This window comes from Megachile rotundata, chromosome 3 (genome assembly GCF_050947335.1).
Source record: "Megachile rotundata isolate GNS110a chromosome 3, iyMegRotu1, whole genome shotgun sequence".
NCBI classification, from domain to species: domain Eukaryota; kingdom Metazoa; phylum Arthropoda; class Insecta; order Hymenoptera; family Megachilidae; genus Megachile; species Megachile rotundata.
The window spans coordinates 8273960-8290167 of NC_134985.1; the positions used below are offsets into that span (position 1 = coordinate 8273960).

Consider the following 16208-nt stretch of genomic DNA (forward strand, 5'->3'; position numbering starts at 1 on the left):
TGCTACCGGCTGTGCCTCGATTTATGGCGCCTCCATCCCGTAACGGGAAGTGTCGTCCGCATAAATTTCATCGTAGGCGAACGACAGGTGAAAGACAGATGGGTCTCAGAAGATCCATTATGTCACGATTCTAGATCCTGAAAACTTCATTCGAACCTGTTCATCGTTGCGAAACTCGTGTTCGAAATCAATAAGTGGAGGCTGGCAAATTTACGGGTTACACGGGGCCCGAAACAATTAAAGGCAATTTAAAGGTGGCATCGTACCTCGGGACCGTGTACCTCGTAAATCAAGCAGTAAGAACAATCGAGACTCGCTGTACGACCTTAATCTTTTACAGAGTTTTAAGAAGGGCGTGTCTGGTCGGGAGACGTGCAATTAGTAATGAAAAAAAAACGATAATATACGTTGGCACTTGTGTCATACGAGCAACGAGATCAGTCCGAGCGATCTGTTCAACTTTCGCTCCCTATATGGACTAGAGCCATGCCGAAGACGTTTCCCGTCTCCCTTTTTATCACTGTCCTTCCTTTTCGTTCTCACCTTATTTTTATCTAGTCGGATACGTTTGAGTTCAATACGTTCCATTTTGACGGGGTTAAAGGGAGAGTGGAGGATTGGAGGATTCATGGATCGGAGGGTGTGATGGATTATGAAAGGTGGAGATGGGGTGGATGTTCCAAAATTTCCAAATTCCAAATTTTCCAAATTCCAAAGCTTGCAAATTCCAAAGCTTCCAATTTCCAAAATTTCCAAATTCCAAAGCTTCCAAATTCCAAAACTTCCAAATTCCAAAGCTTCCAAATTCCAAAGCTTCCAAATTCCAAAACTTCCAAATTCCAAAGCTTCCAAATTCTAAAATTTCCAAATTCCTAAGCTTCCAAATTCCAAAACTTCCAAATTCCAAAACTTCCAAATTCCAAAGCTTCCAAATTCCAAAACTTCCAAATTCCAAAGCTTGCAAATTCCAAAGCTTGCAAATTCCAAAACTTCCAAATTCCAAAGCTTGCAAATTCCAAAGCTTCCAAATTCCGAAACTTCCAAATTCCAAAACTTCCAAATTCCAAAACTTCCAAATTTCAAAACTTCCAAATTCCAAAGCTTCCAAATTTCAAAGCTTGCAAATTCCAAAGCTTGCAAATTCCAAAATTTCCAAATTCCAAAGCTTCCAAATTCCAAAGCTTCCAAATTCTAAAATTTCTAAATTCCAAAGCTTCCAAATTCCAAAGCTTCCAAATTCCAAAGCTTCCAAATTCCAAAACTTCCAAATTCCAAAGTTTCCAAATTCCAAAACTTCCAAATTCCAAAACTTCCAAATTCCAAAACTTTCAAATTCCAAAACTTCCAAATTTCAAAGCATCCAAATTTCAAAGTTTGCAAATTCCAAAGCTTGCAAATTCCAAAATTCCAAAATCCCAAAATCCCAAAATCCCAAATTCCCAAATTCCCAAATTCCTAACTTCCCCAATCCCAAAATCCCAAATTCTAAAATTTCCATCCCTCACATCCCCAATATCCAAAAATAACTCGCAAGATCCCCCGTTCCCCAACATACATAAAAATTGTGTTCACCATGTTCGGTGAACATAATTTTTGCATATAAAATAACGCGTTACCCGGTTTATTACCGATCCTGGTACACCCCGTATAATGGCGCCATGAATCATAAAGGATGATCTCAATGTGGGCGTAACAGTCACGGAAATACCGGTATTCGGGTCGAGGCCGTTGTTCGAGATCACCTCCCGTTAACAGGGTAAAAACAATTTAGTCTTCGGACGTTTCTTTTCTGTTTCCATCTGGTGACGTGATTTATGTTGAATGTTTTAATATACGCACTCGTGTTACATGTTATCATTGTCAGCAGCAAGATTGCATTTGGAAACGGTGATGAAACGTGCGTTGACGTGAGAGCGACTAGACACGCACTGTTCGTGGTCATCTTTGATGATTAGGGCGAAATTGAGCTTGCAAGAATGTGTGAACGTTAGTGGTTTATTTTAGATGTGTTATATGTAGTTGTAATTTTATTGTTTTAGGTTGATTATATTTATGTGTTTATTTATTTGGGACACAAGTTATGAGGATACTTATGGGAAACTTACTACAATTCTGGAGTCCTTCAGTTTTATTATAGTCGTTTGTGTGACATTCTCTTACTAGTATCCTCCACGTTCCAAACTCTCTATTAGTCATCTTTAGGCATTTTTTACAATTTTTCTTGTTAGAGTTTTGGCTCATTTTAAGGAAATTTGATTCTCTGACAAAAAGTCGTATCGAACTACATACATATGTGATACATAGTATGTCGGAAAAGCAACGGAACTTGTTAAATTTAAGGAAAACCATCGGCATCTGTTAAAACAATATATTATCTGAAAACAGTATACCTCCCCTACAAAACACGACAATTATTGGAATCGAGCAACGAATTATAAATTTATAGCGTTTAATGCGACAGAACCTTTCGTCACCGTGTCACAAAATCACGGGCAAGCGCAACAAATTGCTCGCGTTGAATATTGCGAGGATCTTATCAAAACAGCCAGACGAAACTGTACATTCCTGGAATCAATTGTAACTAGTGACGAGACTTGGTGCTTCAAGTATGAACCTCGAACAAAACGCCAAAGTGCTACGTGGAAATCTCCAGGCTCTCCAAAATCAAAAAAATTGCGATTCCAGAAGTCCCGAGAGAAGACAATGTTAATTTGCTTTTACGATTCTAAAGGAATCTTCGGGAATTCGTTCTATTGGGACAAAATGTTAATGGCGAATATTATCTGGGTTATGGAACATTTGTGGAAGAGGATCGTTCGTATGAGGCCCGAATATCGAGCGCCGGGAAGTTGGTTTCTGTTGCATGATAACGCGCCATGTGAACTGTCGCTGTTCGTGAATTTTTGACGAAAGAACAAGTCTGTTCCAACATCCTCCAAATTATGACTTATCCCCATGTGATTACTTCCTCCTTTCACAACTGAAATTAGCTATAAAAGGAACGTTTTATGAAACTGTCACATATGTAATACATACGTGAGTGAGTGGTCGAGATGCGTTACAGTATTTCAATAATTAATTGCACTTGAAAGGTGACCATTTGAACTTTTTCAAGATGTGTATTTCCTCAATACGTTCTTTAAATTAAACCTGCAATTATAAAATTATACCTTCTACTAATTTTTTTGTTTTTTATGTTTCAGCCTGATTATTACAGGGACGCAGCCCAGTTTAGGCTGGTGGGCGAAGGACCACAGTACCGCCTCGAAATCCCGTATGCGAAACTCGATTTTACGGGAACCTATTCCGTAATTGCTCGCAACTGCCATGGAGAGGCCAAAGCCGTGATTTCTTTGCAGATCTACGCGAAAGGTATTCGTTTAAGATTCAAGAAAGAAACAAACGCGTTTCACGATTTACTTAGATAAAACGCTCGTGTTTCTAGGCCAAGGTAAAGAGGAGAAGATGAAGAAATCAGGGGTTACACACGGGTATGTTGATTCTTCAGGCGATAAACTTTATTAAAAGATACAGCCTATTTACGAAACAAAATAGCCCATGTAGCAGATTTATCGCGTTGATTAACTGTCATGGATGATTTTTGATGGACAGGAACGTATTGACTTTGCCTGTGATCACGAGAGAACTTCGGGACCTCAGGTGCTGCGATGGCGATGCTGTTACTCTCGAATGCAAAGTTCAAGCTACACCGGAGGCTCCTCTTGTTCGATGGGAACGTGGGGGAAAGGTGAGGATTTTTAATTATTATGGTGGATAAATTTTAGAGTGAAAGCAATTTTTTATATTGGAAATACTTGGAGACTGCAGTAAGTTTTATAGTGGATTAGTAGATATGAGTGTATTCGAACGGTGTCCTGCAAACTATATTGCTATGGATACTTTATTGGAATAGCAAGAGGAGAAGTAGATGTAGAAACAAATTCTAAAATTTTAAAACTTTTATATACTCAATCTCTGAAATTTCCAAATCTCCAAGAACCCAAGTCCTTAAAACCATAAATCCTTAAACTGCTAAGTCCCCAAATTTCCAAATGTCCACATATTCAAGTGTCCAATCCTTAAATTCCAAAATACCAAAATTCCAAATCCCAAAACTCTCAAATTCCCAAATCTCCAAGTTCCAAAACTTTCAAATTCCCAAATCCTCAAATCCCAAAACTCTCAAATTCCCAAATCTCCAAATCCCAAAACTCTCAAATTCCCAAATCCTCAAATCCCAAAACTCTCAAATTCCCAAATCCCCAAATCCCAAAACTCTCAAATTCCCAAATCCCCAAATTCCAAAACTCTCTAATTCCCAAATCCCCAAATGACAAAACTCTCAAATTCCCAAATCCCCAAATTCCAAAACTCTCTAATTCCCAAATCCTCAAATGACAAAACTCTCAAATTCCCAAATCCCCAAATCCCAAAACTCTCAAATTCCCAAATCCCCAAATTCCAAAACTCTCTAATTCCCAAATCCCCAAATGACAAAACTCTCAAATTCCCAAATCCCCAAATTCCAAAACTCTCTAATTCCCAAATCCCCAAATGACAAAACTCTCAAATTCCCAAATCCCCAAATCCGCAAATCCCAAAACTTTCAAATTCCCAAATCCCCAAATTCCAAAACTCTCAAATTCCCAAATCTCCAAATCCCAAAACTCTCAAATTCCCAAATCCTCAAATCCCAACATTCTCAAATTCCCAAATCCCAACATTCCCAAATTCCCAAATCCCCAAATCCCAACATTCTCAAATTCCCAAATCCCCAAATCCCAAAACCCTCAAATTCCCAAATCTCCATACACCGCAAACCCTCAAGTCCCCAAATCTCCAAATTTCCAAAATTCCAAAATTCTAAAATCTCATCACATCAACCTTCAATCCAACAAATCCAAACTACTATGTCCACATTCGCAGATTTTGCAAATGGGTGGCGACTTCTCATCAGAATTCGACGGAGAGACAGCCCGTCTCAGCATCCAGCACGTCTACCCCGAGGACGAGGGCGAATACACCTGCGTGGCTTACAACGACCTCGGCAAAGCATTCACATCAGCATGTTTAATAGTGGACGGTAATTTTACCTACATATCAATCACTCCGATAACCCTACAAAAAAGGAAGAATAATATAAATACCAGTAAACCTTCGATTTCAATGTTTTTCAATTGCTGCGACATTTTTTATTCGCGCAGTCTTGTTTTATTAAAATCTGTGATAAGAAACCTGTGCTTGACGCCTACGCTAATAGCGAGGAAATGAAAAACAGATTTGTAACGTGTGCTCGTAAATTACTGCTAATCGATGAGATTTGTTTTTTTCATTGGACTTATTGAATTTGCAGTACCTGAGGGGAAGGAAAACGTTCTGAGCCAAAGACTCACGAGGCCTGCAGGTTTGTTGTCTGCGGGATCTACGCCGAGATCGACGCCGAGGTCTACGCCGATCAGAAGCTTGTCTCCTGCTGTTTCACGTATGTATTACATGATAAAAATTGAGATCACGTATGCATTTATGTAATATTAATATTAAAGAGTGTTGTATATTTAAGTTGTAGCAAAATTATATTTAACTTATAACAAAATCGATATCTAACAAATAAAGTATCAACTAACATGTTCAACTATTTTTGTTATTCATGCATGTACAATTATTATTATTTGCAACAAACATTTCAACACGTCGAAATATTTCTGACAACAAAATTGTTGGAAAATAATAAATGCGTTGCAGATGGCCGTGAATTAAGATCTCCACAGTTATTGCCACGAAGTAGATCCATGTCAAGACGACAGAAAATTAGTCCACCGAAATTTTACGCGGTGCCGCACAACCGGGTCGTCGAAGAAGGTGAAACCGTACGATTCCAGTGCGCCGTTGTTGGTCATCCAACACCATGGGTGAAATGGGACAAGAATGGTCTAGCTGTAACCCCTACAGCGAGGATCTCCATAAAGGAGAGAGACGATGTGAAGATACTGGAGATCGTAGAGGTCACGCAAGAAGACGCGGGGTTGTACAGGGTGACTGTGGAGAACGATTATGGCCGCATCGAAGCGAGTGCTCGTCTGGAAATAATTAGTACGTACATCTTTTAGTTTTAATTATGGATCAATATTGTATTTTTCAATGTTGTGTTCGATATTCTGTTTTTGGACAATGAGTGATGGGTTCAAGTTGTAACTAATTTTTGAACAATGAGTGATGGGTTTAAGACGCAATCAATTTTTTTAGTATAAGCTATTATCATAATTTAGTATTAAACTACTGCTGGACAACCCTTCAAGTCCTTCAGTACGCAGTAAATTATCAATTATTAATTACAGTTATAACTTAATATTTCTACTCTTGGAATAAATGATATTTCAAACGTTAGTAAATTTTCAAGTGCAAACCAAGTACCAAGTCAGTAAATTTTCAAGTACATAATTTTTGTATTTCTACTGTCATATTCCTCTATATTCTGTTCCTTGAATAGAGTTGATCGATTGTGTCATACTTTGATAACATTGTACATGATTCTGTTTAAAAATAGATCGTCAGCTGCTTGGTCCAGTATCTCGAACCATCAGAACCAGAAGTGCGTCACCCAGAACTTATCCATACTTTGGACGAAGCCTTCTGGACACCACAAGTAGGATAAATGGACGACTATATCTAGACTGCAGCATCCGAGGAACGCCAAGTCCGACGCCCACGTGGTTCAGGTAAAACACATGACATTTGCATTCGATTTAATACTCTGTGGAATTCAAGTGCATTGAGTACCTTGATCAACAACAGCAGACATAATAAAAATTGTTTACTATGGATTTATCGTGAATATCAACTGAGAAAATTTTCTGCAATTTATGACTGGTCAAAGTATTAACTTGTACTATTTTTTCAAACAATACTTCTTGTACATAATCATACTTGTCGTACGTAACCATACTTCTCGTATTAATTAAAGATTTTAACACAGACACTTATAGAAGAATGTCTATCGATTTTACAGAAACGGACGACCATTAGAGCGATCAAGCCGGATAAAAAGATTCTTCGACGGCAGAACCGCGAAAATTGAAATTTCAAAGGTGAAAGCAAGCGACGCTGGAGAATACACCTGCGTGGCAACGAACGTCCTTGGCTCCACGAAAAATACCTGCCAGGTGAATACCTGAACGTATTAAAACTTAGTCATTCAACGCGACAGAGTAGTTCTAATTATTTCATTTTTCCAGGTGACCATCCTTGACCCACATGATCCATCTACCTGTGACAAGAGTCCACCAAAGTTCTTGCAGGTGCTCCCAGATGAGTCTATAGTCATGGAAGGACATTGCTATGAACTGCAAACAAGACTTGCAGGTTTGTGAACGATTATTTGGAATTGAAGGTTTAGAAATTTTGGAAACTCACAGAATTTAGGGACATAAAAATTATAGATTTAGGCTTGTGTCTAATTAGTTGATAGGGAGATCTGAAAATTTGGAGATGTAGAGATTTAGACATTTGTGGAGTTAAGATTTAGAGATTTGAAGGTTTAGAGATTTGAAGATTTAGAGATTTGAGGATTTAAAGATTTGAAGATTTAGAGATTTGAAAATTCAGACATATGAAGGTTTAGAGATTTGAAGATTCAGACATATGAAGATTTAGAGATTTGAAGATTTAGAGATTTGAAGGTTTGGAGATTTGAAGATTCAGACATATGAAGATTTAGAGATTTGAAGATCCAGACATATGAAGGTTTAGAGATTTGAAGATTCAGACATATGAAGGTTTAGAGATTTGAAGATTTAGACATATGAAGATTTAGAGATTTGAAGATTTAGACATATGAAGGTTTAGAGATTTGAAGATTCAGTCATATGAAGGTTTAGAGATTTGAAGATTCAGGCATATGAAGATTTAGAGATTTGAAGATTTAGAGATTTGAAGGTTTGAAGATTTGAAGATTCAGACATATGAAGATTTAGAGATTTGAAGATCCAGACATATGAAGGTTTAGAGATTTGAAGATTCAGACATATGAAGGTTTAGAGATTTGAAGATTTAGACATATGAAGATTTAGAGATTTGAAGATTCAGTCATATGAAAGTTTAGAGATTTGAAGATTCAGTCATATGAAGATTTAGAGATTTGAAGATTCAGACATATGAAGGTTTAAAGATTTGAAAATTCAGACATATGAAGGTTTAGAGATTTGAAGATCCAGACATATAAAGGTTTAGAGATTTGAAGATTCAGACATATGAAGATTTAGAGCTCTGGAAATTTAGGATTATACTCATGCAAAGAGCTAAACACTCAAAACACTTGAGAACTTAAGGATCTAGAAATACCTTTACAGTTACAATAAATAATTTTAATGCAACGTTGAGTATAAAAAGTATATTATGAAATCCTTTCTTTTCAGGAACCCCACCATTTTCAGTCACCTGGTTAAAAGACGACCGCGAGATTCCTGACAACGATTGCTACAAGTACATCATATACAACGATGGAGGTATCGCTCTAAGATTGTCCAATGTCTGCTCACAAGATGCTGGAGAATACACTTGTCTCGTTCGCAACAATTTCGGAGAAGCGTCCTGCAACGGTCTCTTTGCTGTTCAAGGTAAAATACTAATAAAATAACAAAAGTATTTTTAAGATTTTGTAATGTAAATTTGTCAATTTGACAATCGTAAAATATGTTCCATTTTCGAGAGCAGATTACAAAGGTGTTCCGAAATTGGCACCGCAGTTCATCAAGACCCCTCTGTCGGTCATCACATCGAAAGGTGAAACTGCTTGCTTCTGCGCTCGAGTACAGTGTGGAAAACCCATGGAAATCATGTGGGCGATCAATGGAAAAGATGTTAGAGAAAATTCTAGGTGCAAGGTATGCAAATTATTTGAGTTAATAAAAGCAAACAGGTCTTGTCTCTTGCATCACTTTGAATTTGAACATTTGGGGACTTAAGGATTTATGGACTTAGGTAGTTAGGGATTTGGTGATTTAAGGATTTGAGGATTTAGAGATTTGAAAATTAGGAAATTTTAGAGATTTGAGGAATTGGAGATGGAAGGATTCGAGGATGTAGAGATTTGAAAATATTTGGGAATTTATAAATTTGTAAATTTGTAAAATTTGTACAACTTGTAAAATTAGTAAAATTTGTGAAATTAGTAAAATTTGTAAAATTTGATAATTTATAAAAGTTCATTATAATTTGACAACATTATTATAATTATCAGATTGAAAAGGATGAGAACGTGAGCATCCTGAGGATACACGACGTGTCCTCCCGAGACGTAGGTGAGATCCGCTGCACAGCATCCGTGGTTGGAAAAGGACCATCCATCAGCTGCACAGCGCAGCTACAACTGAACCGCCCCGTCCGCAGTTTCGAGAACTCCAACGTAGAAGCTCGAAACGGAAGACCACCCAAACCTACCTGCTCTCGAAACAATTCCCTGCGCAAACCTGGATCAGATATTCCCTCTCCTCGAAATCGACAAGAGTCCCCGATGCGATCAAGGTCATCTTCTTTGCCTTTGAGATCATCCCCGAGTCGATTATCTCCTTTGACAACCCGAAGAACTATTCCGACAAGTCCTTTACTCGACGTCAAAAAAGAAAACAAAACGAAGAAGAAGAAAGAGCTAAATCCCAGAAAAGTGGTACGCACCATAGGTCAAAAATTGAATCTAAACCTCAAAGTTTCCTCCAATGAAGACGCGAAGAATCATGAAATTTCCTCCAATGAAGACACGAAGGATCCCAAAGTTTCCTCTAACGAAGAGAAGAAAAAATATGAAGGTGGTTCGAAGGTGGACGAAGAAGAAAAAGGTTCCGATTCTGGTTTCTGTAAGAATGTCACGAAACCGGTGCAGGATAATAAGCACGATAATATGCCGATAATATGCACGGAATGTTCGCCGGAAGAAATGGAGGCTTCGAGGAAGGACGAAACAGTGACGAAAGAGGAGAAAGTGGATTCCGTGGCGAAGGAATTCGCAGCAGCCAGTATTGTGAAGGTGCCGGATGACGTGACGGTGTTCACCGGAAACAGAGTTGTACTCAGGGTCACGTATCGAGGTCATCCGGAACCGAGCGTCAAGTGGCTCCGAGCGGTAGGTTTGCTTTTTGATTGATTGGTTATTGGGTTGGTTTGCATTGGCGGAACTGGAAATGTACCTGATTACATACATATGTGGGGATACAGAGTATCAGTACATATATGTTCGCACGGAATATACTTATATATGTACGCATGTATATTCCATATACATATGTGGGTTCCATACTACATAGTATGAGGTGATATATCAAACGTAACTGGAAATGTACCTGATTGCATACATATGTGGAGATACAGAGTATCACATATATGTACGCACGGAATATACTTATATATGTACGCATGTATATTCCACATACATATGTGGGTTCTATACTACATGGTATGAGGTGATATATCAAACGTAACTGAAAATGTACCTGATTGCATACATATGTGGAGATACAGAGTATCACATATATGTACGCACGGAGTATACATATATATGTACGCATGTATATTCCACATACGTATGTGGGTTCTATACTACATGGTATGAGGTGATATATCAAACGTAACTGGAAATGTACCTGATTACATACATATGTGGTGATACAGAGTATCAGTACATACATGTACATACAGAATATACTTATATGTGTACGCATGTATATCCATATACATATGTGGGTCCCATACTACATAGTGTGAGGTGATATATCGAATGATTATACATACATACGTGACGATGTAATGTGTCGTACAGTAAGACTTGACTATTGGAGTCAGAAGTGTAGTATACATGATGTAGCTTGTTTTGGTTTTCTTGTAGTATTGTTTGGTTTGAGTAGTATTATATTACCATTTTCATTTTGAAATGTTTATGAAGATCTAATTAGATTACTACATATTGGATTGCATTTAATCTAATTCGTAGAAATTGAACACGTAGTAATTTAATACGTAGTGAACTATGGTTATGCGACTCGTAGTAATCTAACGGGTAGTAATATAGCAGATAGAGAACTAGCAGGTAGAAATCTAGCTTGTAGAAGACTAACATAGTAAAGTAACACATAGTAGTTTAATATGTAATAAACTAACACATAGTAGTCTAATATGTAGTAAATTAACACGTAGGAATCTAACACATAATAATCTAACACGTAGTAACATAACGAGTAGCAATCTGACGTACAGTTATTTAGCGCGCAACAACCTAACGTACAATTATCTAGCGCCCAACTATACAACACTTATTTAAACTGTTCTAAAATATTAATAACATATAGTAATCTAATGAGTGACGATATAACATGTGGTAATTTAATACTGATCATTTCAAACAAAAATTCTAATTACATCAATGATCACACGAGAAAAAGTAAGGAACTCAGTTGGACTGCGATTGAAAGGATTACTGTTTCATATAAGGAACGCTCTGTTTCTGCATTTTGAATTAATGAAATCGGCAGATACTTGAGAAATGGCTTCGCTACTGGAACTATGAATATTTTAATTATGAGATCCTTAACTGTACATACATATGTATAATCGTTATGGTACATCGTCTTCGGAACTCGATATACTTAACCACCGATTTTAAATACATAATGAAAAAATATGAACATTGATGGAATAATTTTGATTGAAGGGTCGAGAGCTGACACCAAATAAAAAGACTGCGATTACCTACGGTGGTGGAGTTTCCTGTTTGATTTCGGATGACGTCACTGCCGACAACGCTGGGAAATACGAAGTATCGGTGGAAAACGAATTTGGAAAAGATCGTCGGTGTTTCAGTGTTGCTGTTGAAGGTATGTTGATTGAAAATTTGTTTTTGAATTTGGAAATTTAGAAATTTGGGGGTTTAGGGATTTAAGGGCTTGAGAATTTGATAATTTGGCAAATTAATAATTTGGAGATTTGGGGATTTTTGAATTCGACAATTCCCTAAATTGAAGATTGAAAATAAATTGAATTTGGTAATTCGTATATTTAAAAATTTACCTACTTAGAAATTTTGTAAATTTAAAAATTTAAAGATTTACCAATCTAAAAATCTTATCTAAATTTTAAAAAATTTAGTACCTCAAAAATTTTTAAATCATCAAATCTAATAATTTGATACTTTAAAATTTTGAAAATTCGCAAACTTAAAAATGTTAGAATGAAATATAATAAAATTCTTCTAAAATTTTCCCAAAAATTATTTCTCATTAATAACAGTCAATGTTATGTTCAGTATATAAAAATTAATGTTCAGTCCACATAAACCTTATTTTGCATTCATTATTACCACGATACAACGCTATAATTAGAAACACTCGTTCAAACGATCTACTATGTACGTAGATAGATAAAAACTAGGAACACTCCGATTAATATTTACACGGTTCCGACACAAGCTGTCTTACATCACTCGTTTAAACTCTCGAGATCGTGCACACTAACGAGTACACAGCATAAATCAACCATCTGTGCTTTAACGAGCGAACTATACGAAAGTGAAGATAGTTGATGATATCAGAAGTAGTTGCTAGTAGCTCGAGTTATCTCGATGAATTAAACACGACACTGGTTACAGGTCAGAATACGAGACATGATCATACTAAATAACGAGACGGAGACTTTTCTTGTCGATATTTATAGAATATCGATCGATGACATTCTCACACTATAATAATTTAATCTAATTTACTTATTAAAAATGATTTAAAAATACAATAATAAAAATGTAAAAATGACCTCAAGATTTTTTTAAAATAATCGTTATAGCAGTTATATATCAAGATGATTTAAAAATACAATAATAAAAATGTAAAAATGACCTGAAGATTTTTTTAAAATAATTGTTATAGCAGTTATATATAAAAATGATTTAAAAATACAATAATAAAAATGTAAAAATGACCTCCAGATTTTTCAAAAATAATTGTTATAGCAGTTCTATATAAAAATGATTTAAAAATACAATAATAAAAATGTAAAAATGACCTCCAGATTTTTCAAAAATAATAGTTATAATAGTTATATATAAAAATGATTTAAAAATACAATAATAAAAATGTAAAAATGACCTCCAGATTTTTCAAAAATAATTGTTATAGTAGTTATATACAAAAATGATTTAAAGTACAATAATAAAAATGTAAAAATGACTTCAAGATTTTTTTTAAATAATTGTTATAGTAGTTATATACAAAAATGATTTAAAGTACAATAATAAAAATGTAAAAATGACTGAGATTTTTCAAAAATAATTATTATATACAATCCTAATTACAAAATTTAAGATGCTGTCCTCAAAGTGTATGATGATATGAAAAATAACTGTGAAACATTTTATGTTTTATTCCTTGCATATTTTCTGTATTTTAGTTTTAACCTGAAAGTAAAAGAACAAATTTAAACAAGAGTAAAATTAATAGAAACTTAAAAATTTTCCAAGAAAAATTGGTATAAAAATATAAAAATGTAAAAATGAACTTCAACAATTTTTCAAAATTAATTGTTTTAATATAAACAGTACTGCAGTTTGTTATTTTACATTGTTAATGCGATTATAATGGTATCTGGAATTGTGAAACTGTTTTCACTTAATCGTTCGAGAAAATTTTATGATAATCGAAATGATTGATAACATTCCTTGAATCAAGTTTCATTCGTCACGGTTTTTATCGCTCCTTGTGTAGATTTCTTAAAGCTGTTTAAGTGCATAGCTTATTAACGGATTGATAAGTGCAAATTGGTTTGGGACATTCAAACTTGATGAGATAATGGACGGACCGCCATTAGCGCTGAGCAAGGGAAATTTCCAGGGATTATGGGTTTTGAGGAAATACTGTTTCAAAATTTATAAATTAGTGATGTCATGAATTATTCAATTTTCAGGATTTTTAAATTATGACCAAAGTTCTAGATCTCTGAATTTTCGAATTTTTAAATTTGCACATATTTAGTTGTTCAAAGTTTTGTTTGCCAATATTGAAATTGTCAAATTTTTTTTTAATTTAGACAAAATTTCTAAATCTTCGAATTTTCGAATATTTTAAATTTTCATATTTTCAATTTTACAAAGTCTTGTTTGCAAATATTGAAATTGTCTAATTTTAGAATTCGCATGTTTTAATTTCAAATTGTCAAGTTCTACAAATTGCAAGTTTTTAAATCTGCAAATTTTCAAATTAGAAAATTTCAAACTAAAAAAATTTTAAAACAAAATTCTCAAACTTCTAAAATTCTCAAATTTTCTCTACATTTAAAAATATACAAATTATTAAATTCTCTCATTGCCAAAGTTTGCAAATACCCAAATTGTCTATATTTTAACCTTCACGTTTTAAATTCTTTAATTCCTAAAATGTTCAAATTTCAAATAAAAAAATGAATTAAAGACCAACCGAAATTGAATTTCAATTTGAGAATTTAAAGAAATTGAAAAGAAGCAAAAAAGAAGTGAAAGAAATGAAACTTAAGAATATAAGAACATTGGAGCACATAAAATCCACCATTTGCTTTCGTCCGCGGTTTCCCGCGCCTCTTTGTGTCAATTTAGAACGAAACACCCATTGTTCCACGTGCGTAAACGCGTGTCACACGGTCCAGTTCCTCTTCTTATGTACAAGGCAGACGACAGTCTCACGTGACGTGTCGCGCAATAATATTCCTCATTCCCTCCTTTCATTCTTTTCCCTCTCCACCATCTGTTTCTGTTCTTCCTCTTTCCTCAGGGTCTCGGCGCCGCGAACCAGTGACGAAGAAGCGCGCCTCCTAACGCGTTCTAAGCTCGATTTTTCGTCTTTCGATAGAATGACTGTTCAATCTTTAAACAGATTTTCGCTGTGCAGTTCTTAATCGTCTTCGACAAGTTTACTGTTCAAAACAAGTGGAATAATGGGTAATTAATTAAAGTGTCTGTTATTTGAGTTAATATCTACGAAATTTACAATGCGGTTTTTAAGAAATAAACCATATGTACAATGAAATTTTGTTTCAAACAAAAAATACAGGATTTGTGTGTTAAAATGAAGGTTTAATGTGTCACAAGTTCTTTTGTATGAAAGTTTCTTTATGTACATGAAGCTCATTTTTATGTAAATAGTGACAAAGTGCTGTAAAATTAATAACAATGTAGAAATTATTATTTAGTAAATGTAAAATGTGGTTGTTAAATTGAATTTTATCTTAATATTCATTTCCTTTGGAGTGGATGTCAAACAGAAAACCAGTCATTTATCATTTTAATATATTTGTAATAATTTTATGTCAAGAAGCATTTATTATGTTTATATACTTAATATGTTTTATTATTTTTAATTGTAGAATATTTTGATACTATGTGGCAGGTTCAAAATTAACACTGTGTATGTGTGGTTTATATACACAGTCATGTATATTTGTTGTGTACATGTACATGTGTGGTATATGTAGGTACATATACGTGTATTATATGTATATGTATAGGGATATGTGTATACGTTCTTTTACATACATGTATATGTACATACACACATGTACATGTATTATGTACGTACATGTATATGCAACACATGTATCATGTATGTATACATATGTACATACTTACACGTGTCTAATGTACCTATACTCACATGTACATGTATGTTCATATATACACATGTATTATGCATACATATGTGCATACACACACATGTATTATGTACGTACACATACATGCATATATACATACCTACACATGTTTAATGTATCTACTCACAAATGAACGTGTATGTTCATACACATGTATCACATATGCACATGTACATACCTATGCACCTCGCCATACATGTACATATGCATATGTACAAATATACAATTCACTTAAAAATATTAATAAAAATCCAGTCTCACAATTAAACATTTCTTGCACATATCATTTACACACATGTGCATACATGTTAAAAAGCTTGAGCAATAAACACCACGTGTTATATGCACATGTAACGTTCATTACTCCACGTGTTGTAGAGCGTGTTAACGATCAAACGGAGTACATATCATGAAAACAGGATGAAGGAGAAAGTAGTATATGTAGTTTAAAAAGTGCTTGTTTATAATTTGAAAACATTCATATAGCACATTGTCCTATAGGGACAGTTTTTGTTGGCGACTTATAAAAAGTGTCGTGAAAAGAAAAATAACGGTAG

The 16208-nt window shown here is 34.8% G+C and overlaps 1 protein-coding gene across 4 annotated transcripts in view; it reads left to right on the top strand.

Moving 5' to 3' along the window:
* LOC100882703 (uncharacterized) overlaps window positions 1–16208 on the top strand; it is a 96126-nt gene that overhangs the window by 68611 nt on the left and 11307 nt on the right. For all 4 annotated transcript variants that reach the window (XM_076529767.1, XM_076529764.1, XM_076529766.1 and 1 more), the window contains 13 exons: window positions 3204–3372; window positions 3446–3491; window positions 3613–3748; window positions 4927–5083; window positions 5354–5482; window positions 5743–6090; window positions 6545–6716; window positions 7007–7160; window positions 7233–7359; window positions 8412–8612; window positions 8710–8879; window positions 9236–10114; window positions 11696–11858. In XM_076529767.1, coding sequence (XP_076385882.1) covers window positions 3204–3372; window positions 3446–3491; window positions 3613–3748; window positions 4927–5083; window positions 5354–5482; window positions 5743–6090; window positions 6545–6716; window positions 7007–7160; window positions 7233–7359; window positions 8412–8612; window positions 8710–8879; window positions 9236–10114; window positions 11696–11858 — 2851 coding nt within the window. The remainder of the gene's footprint in view (window positions 1–3203; window positions 3373–3445; window positions 3492–3612; window positions 3749–4926; window positions 5084–5353; window positions 5483–5742; window positions 6091–6544; window positions 6717–7006; window positions 7161–7232; window positions 7360–8411; window positions 8613–8709; window positions 8880–9235; window positions 10115–11695; window positions 11859–16208) is intronic.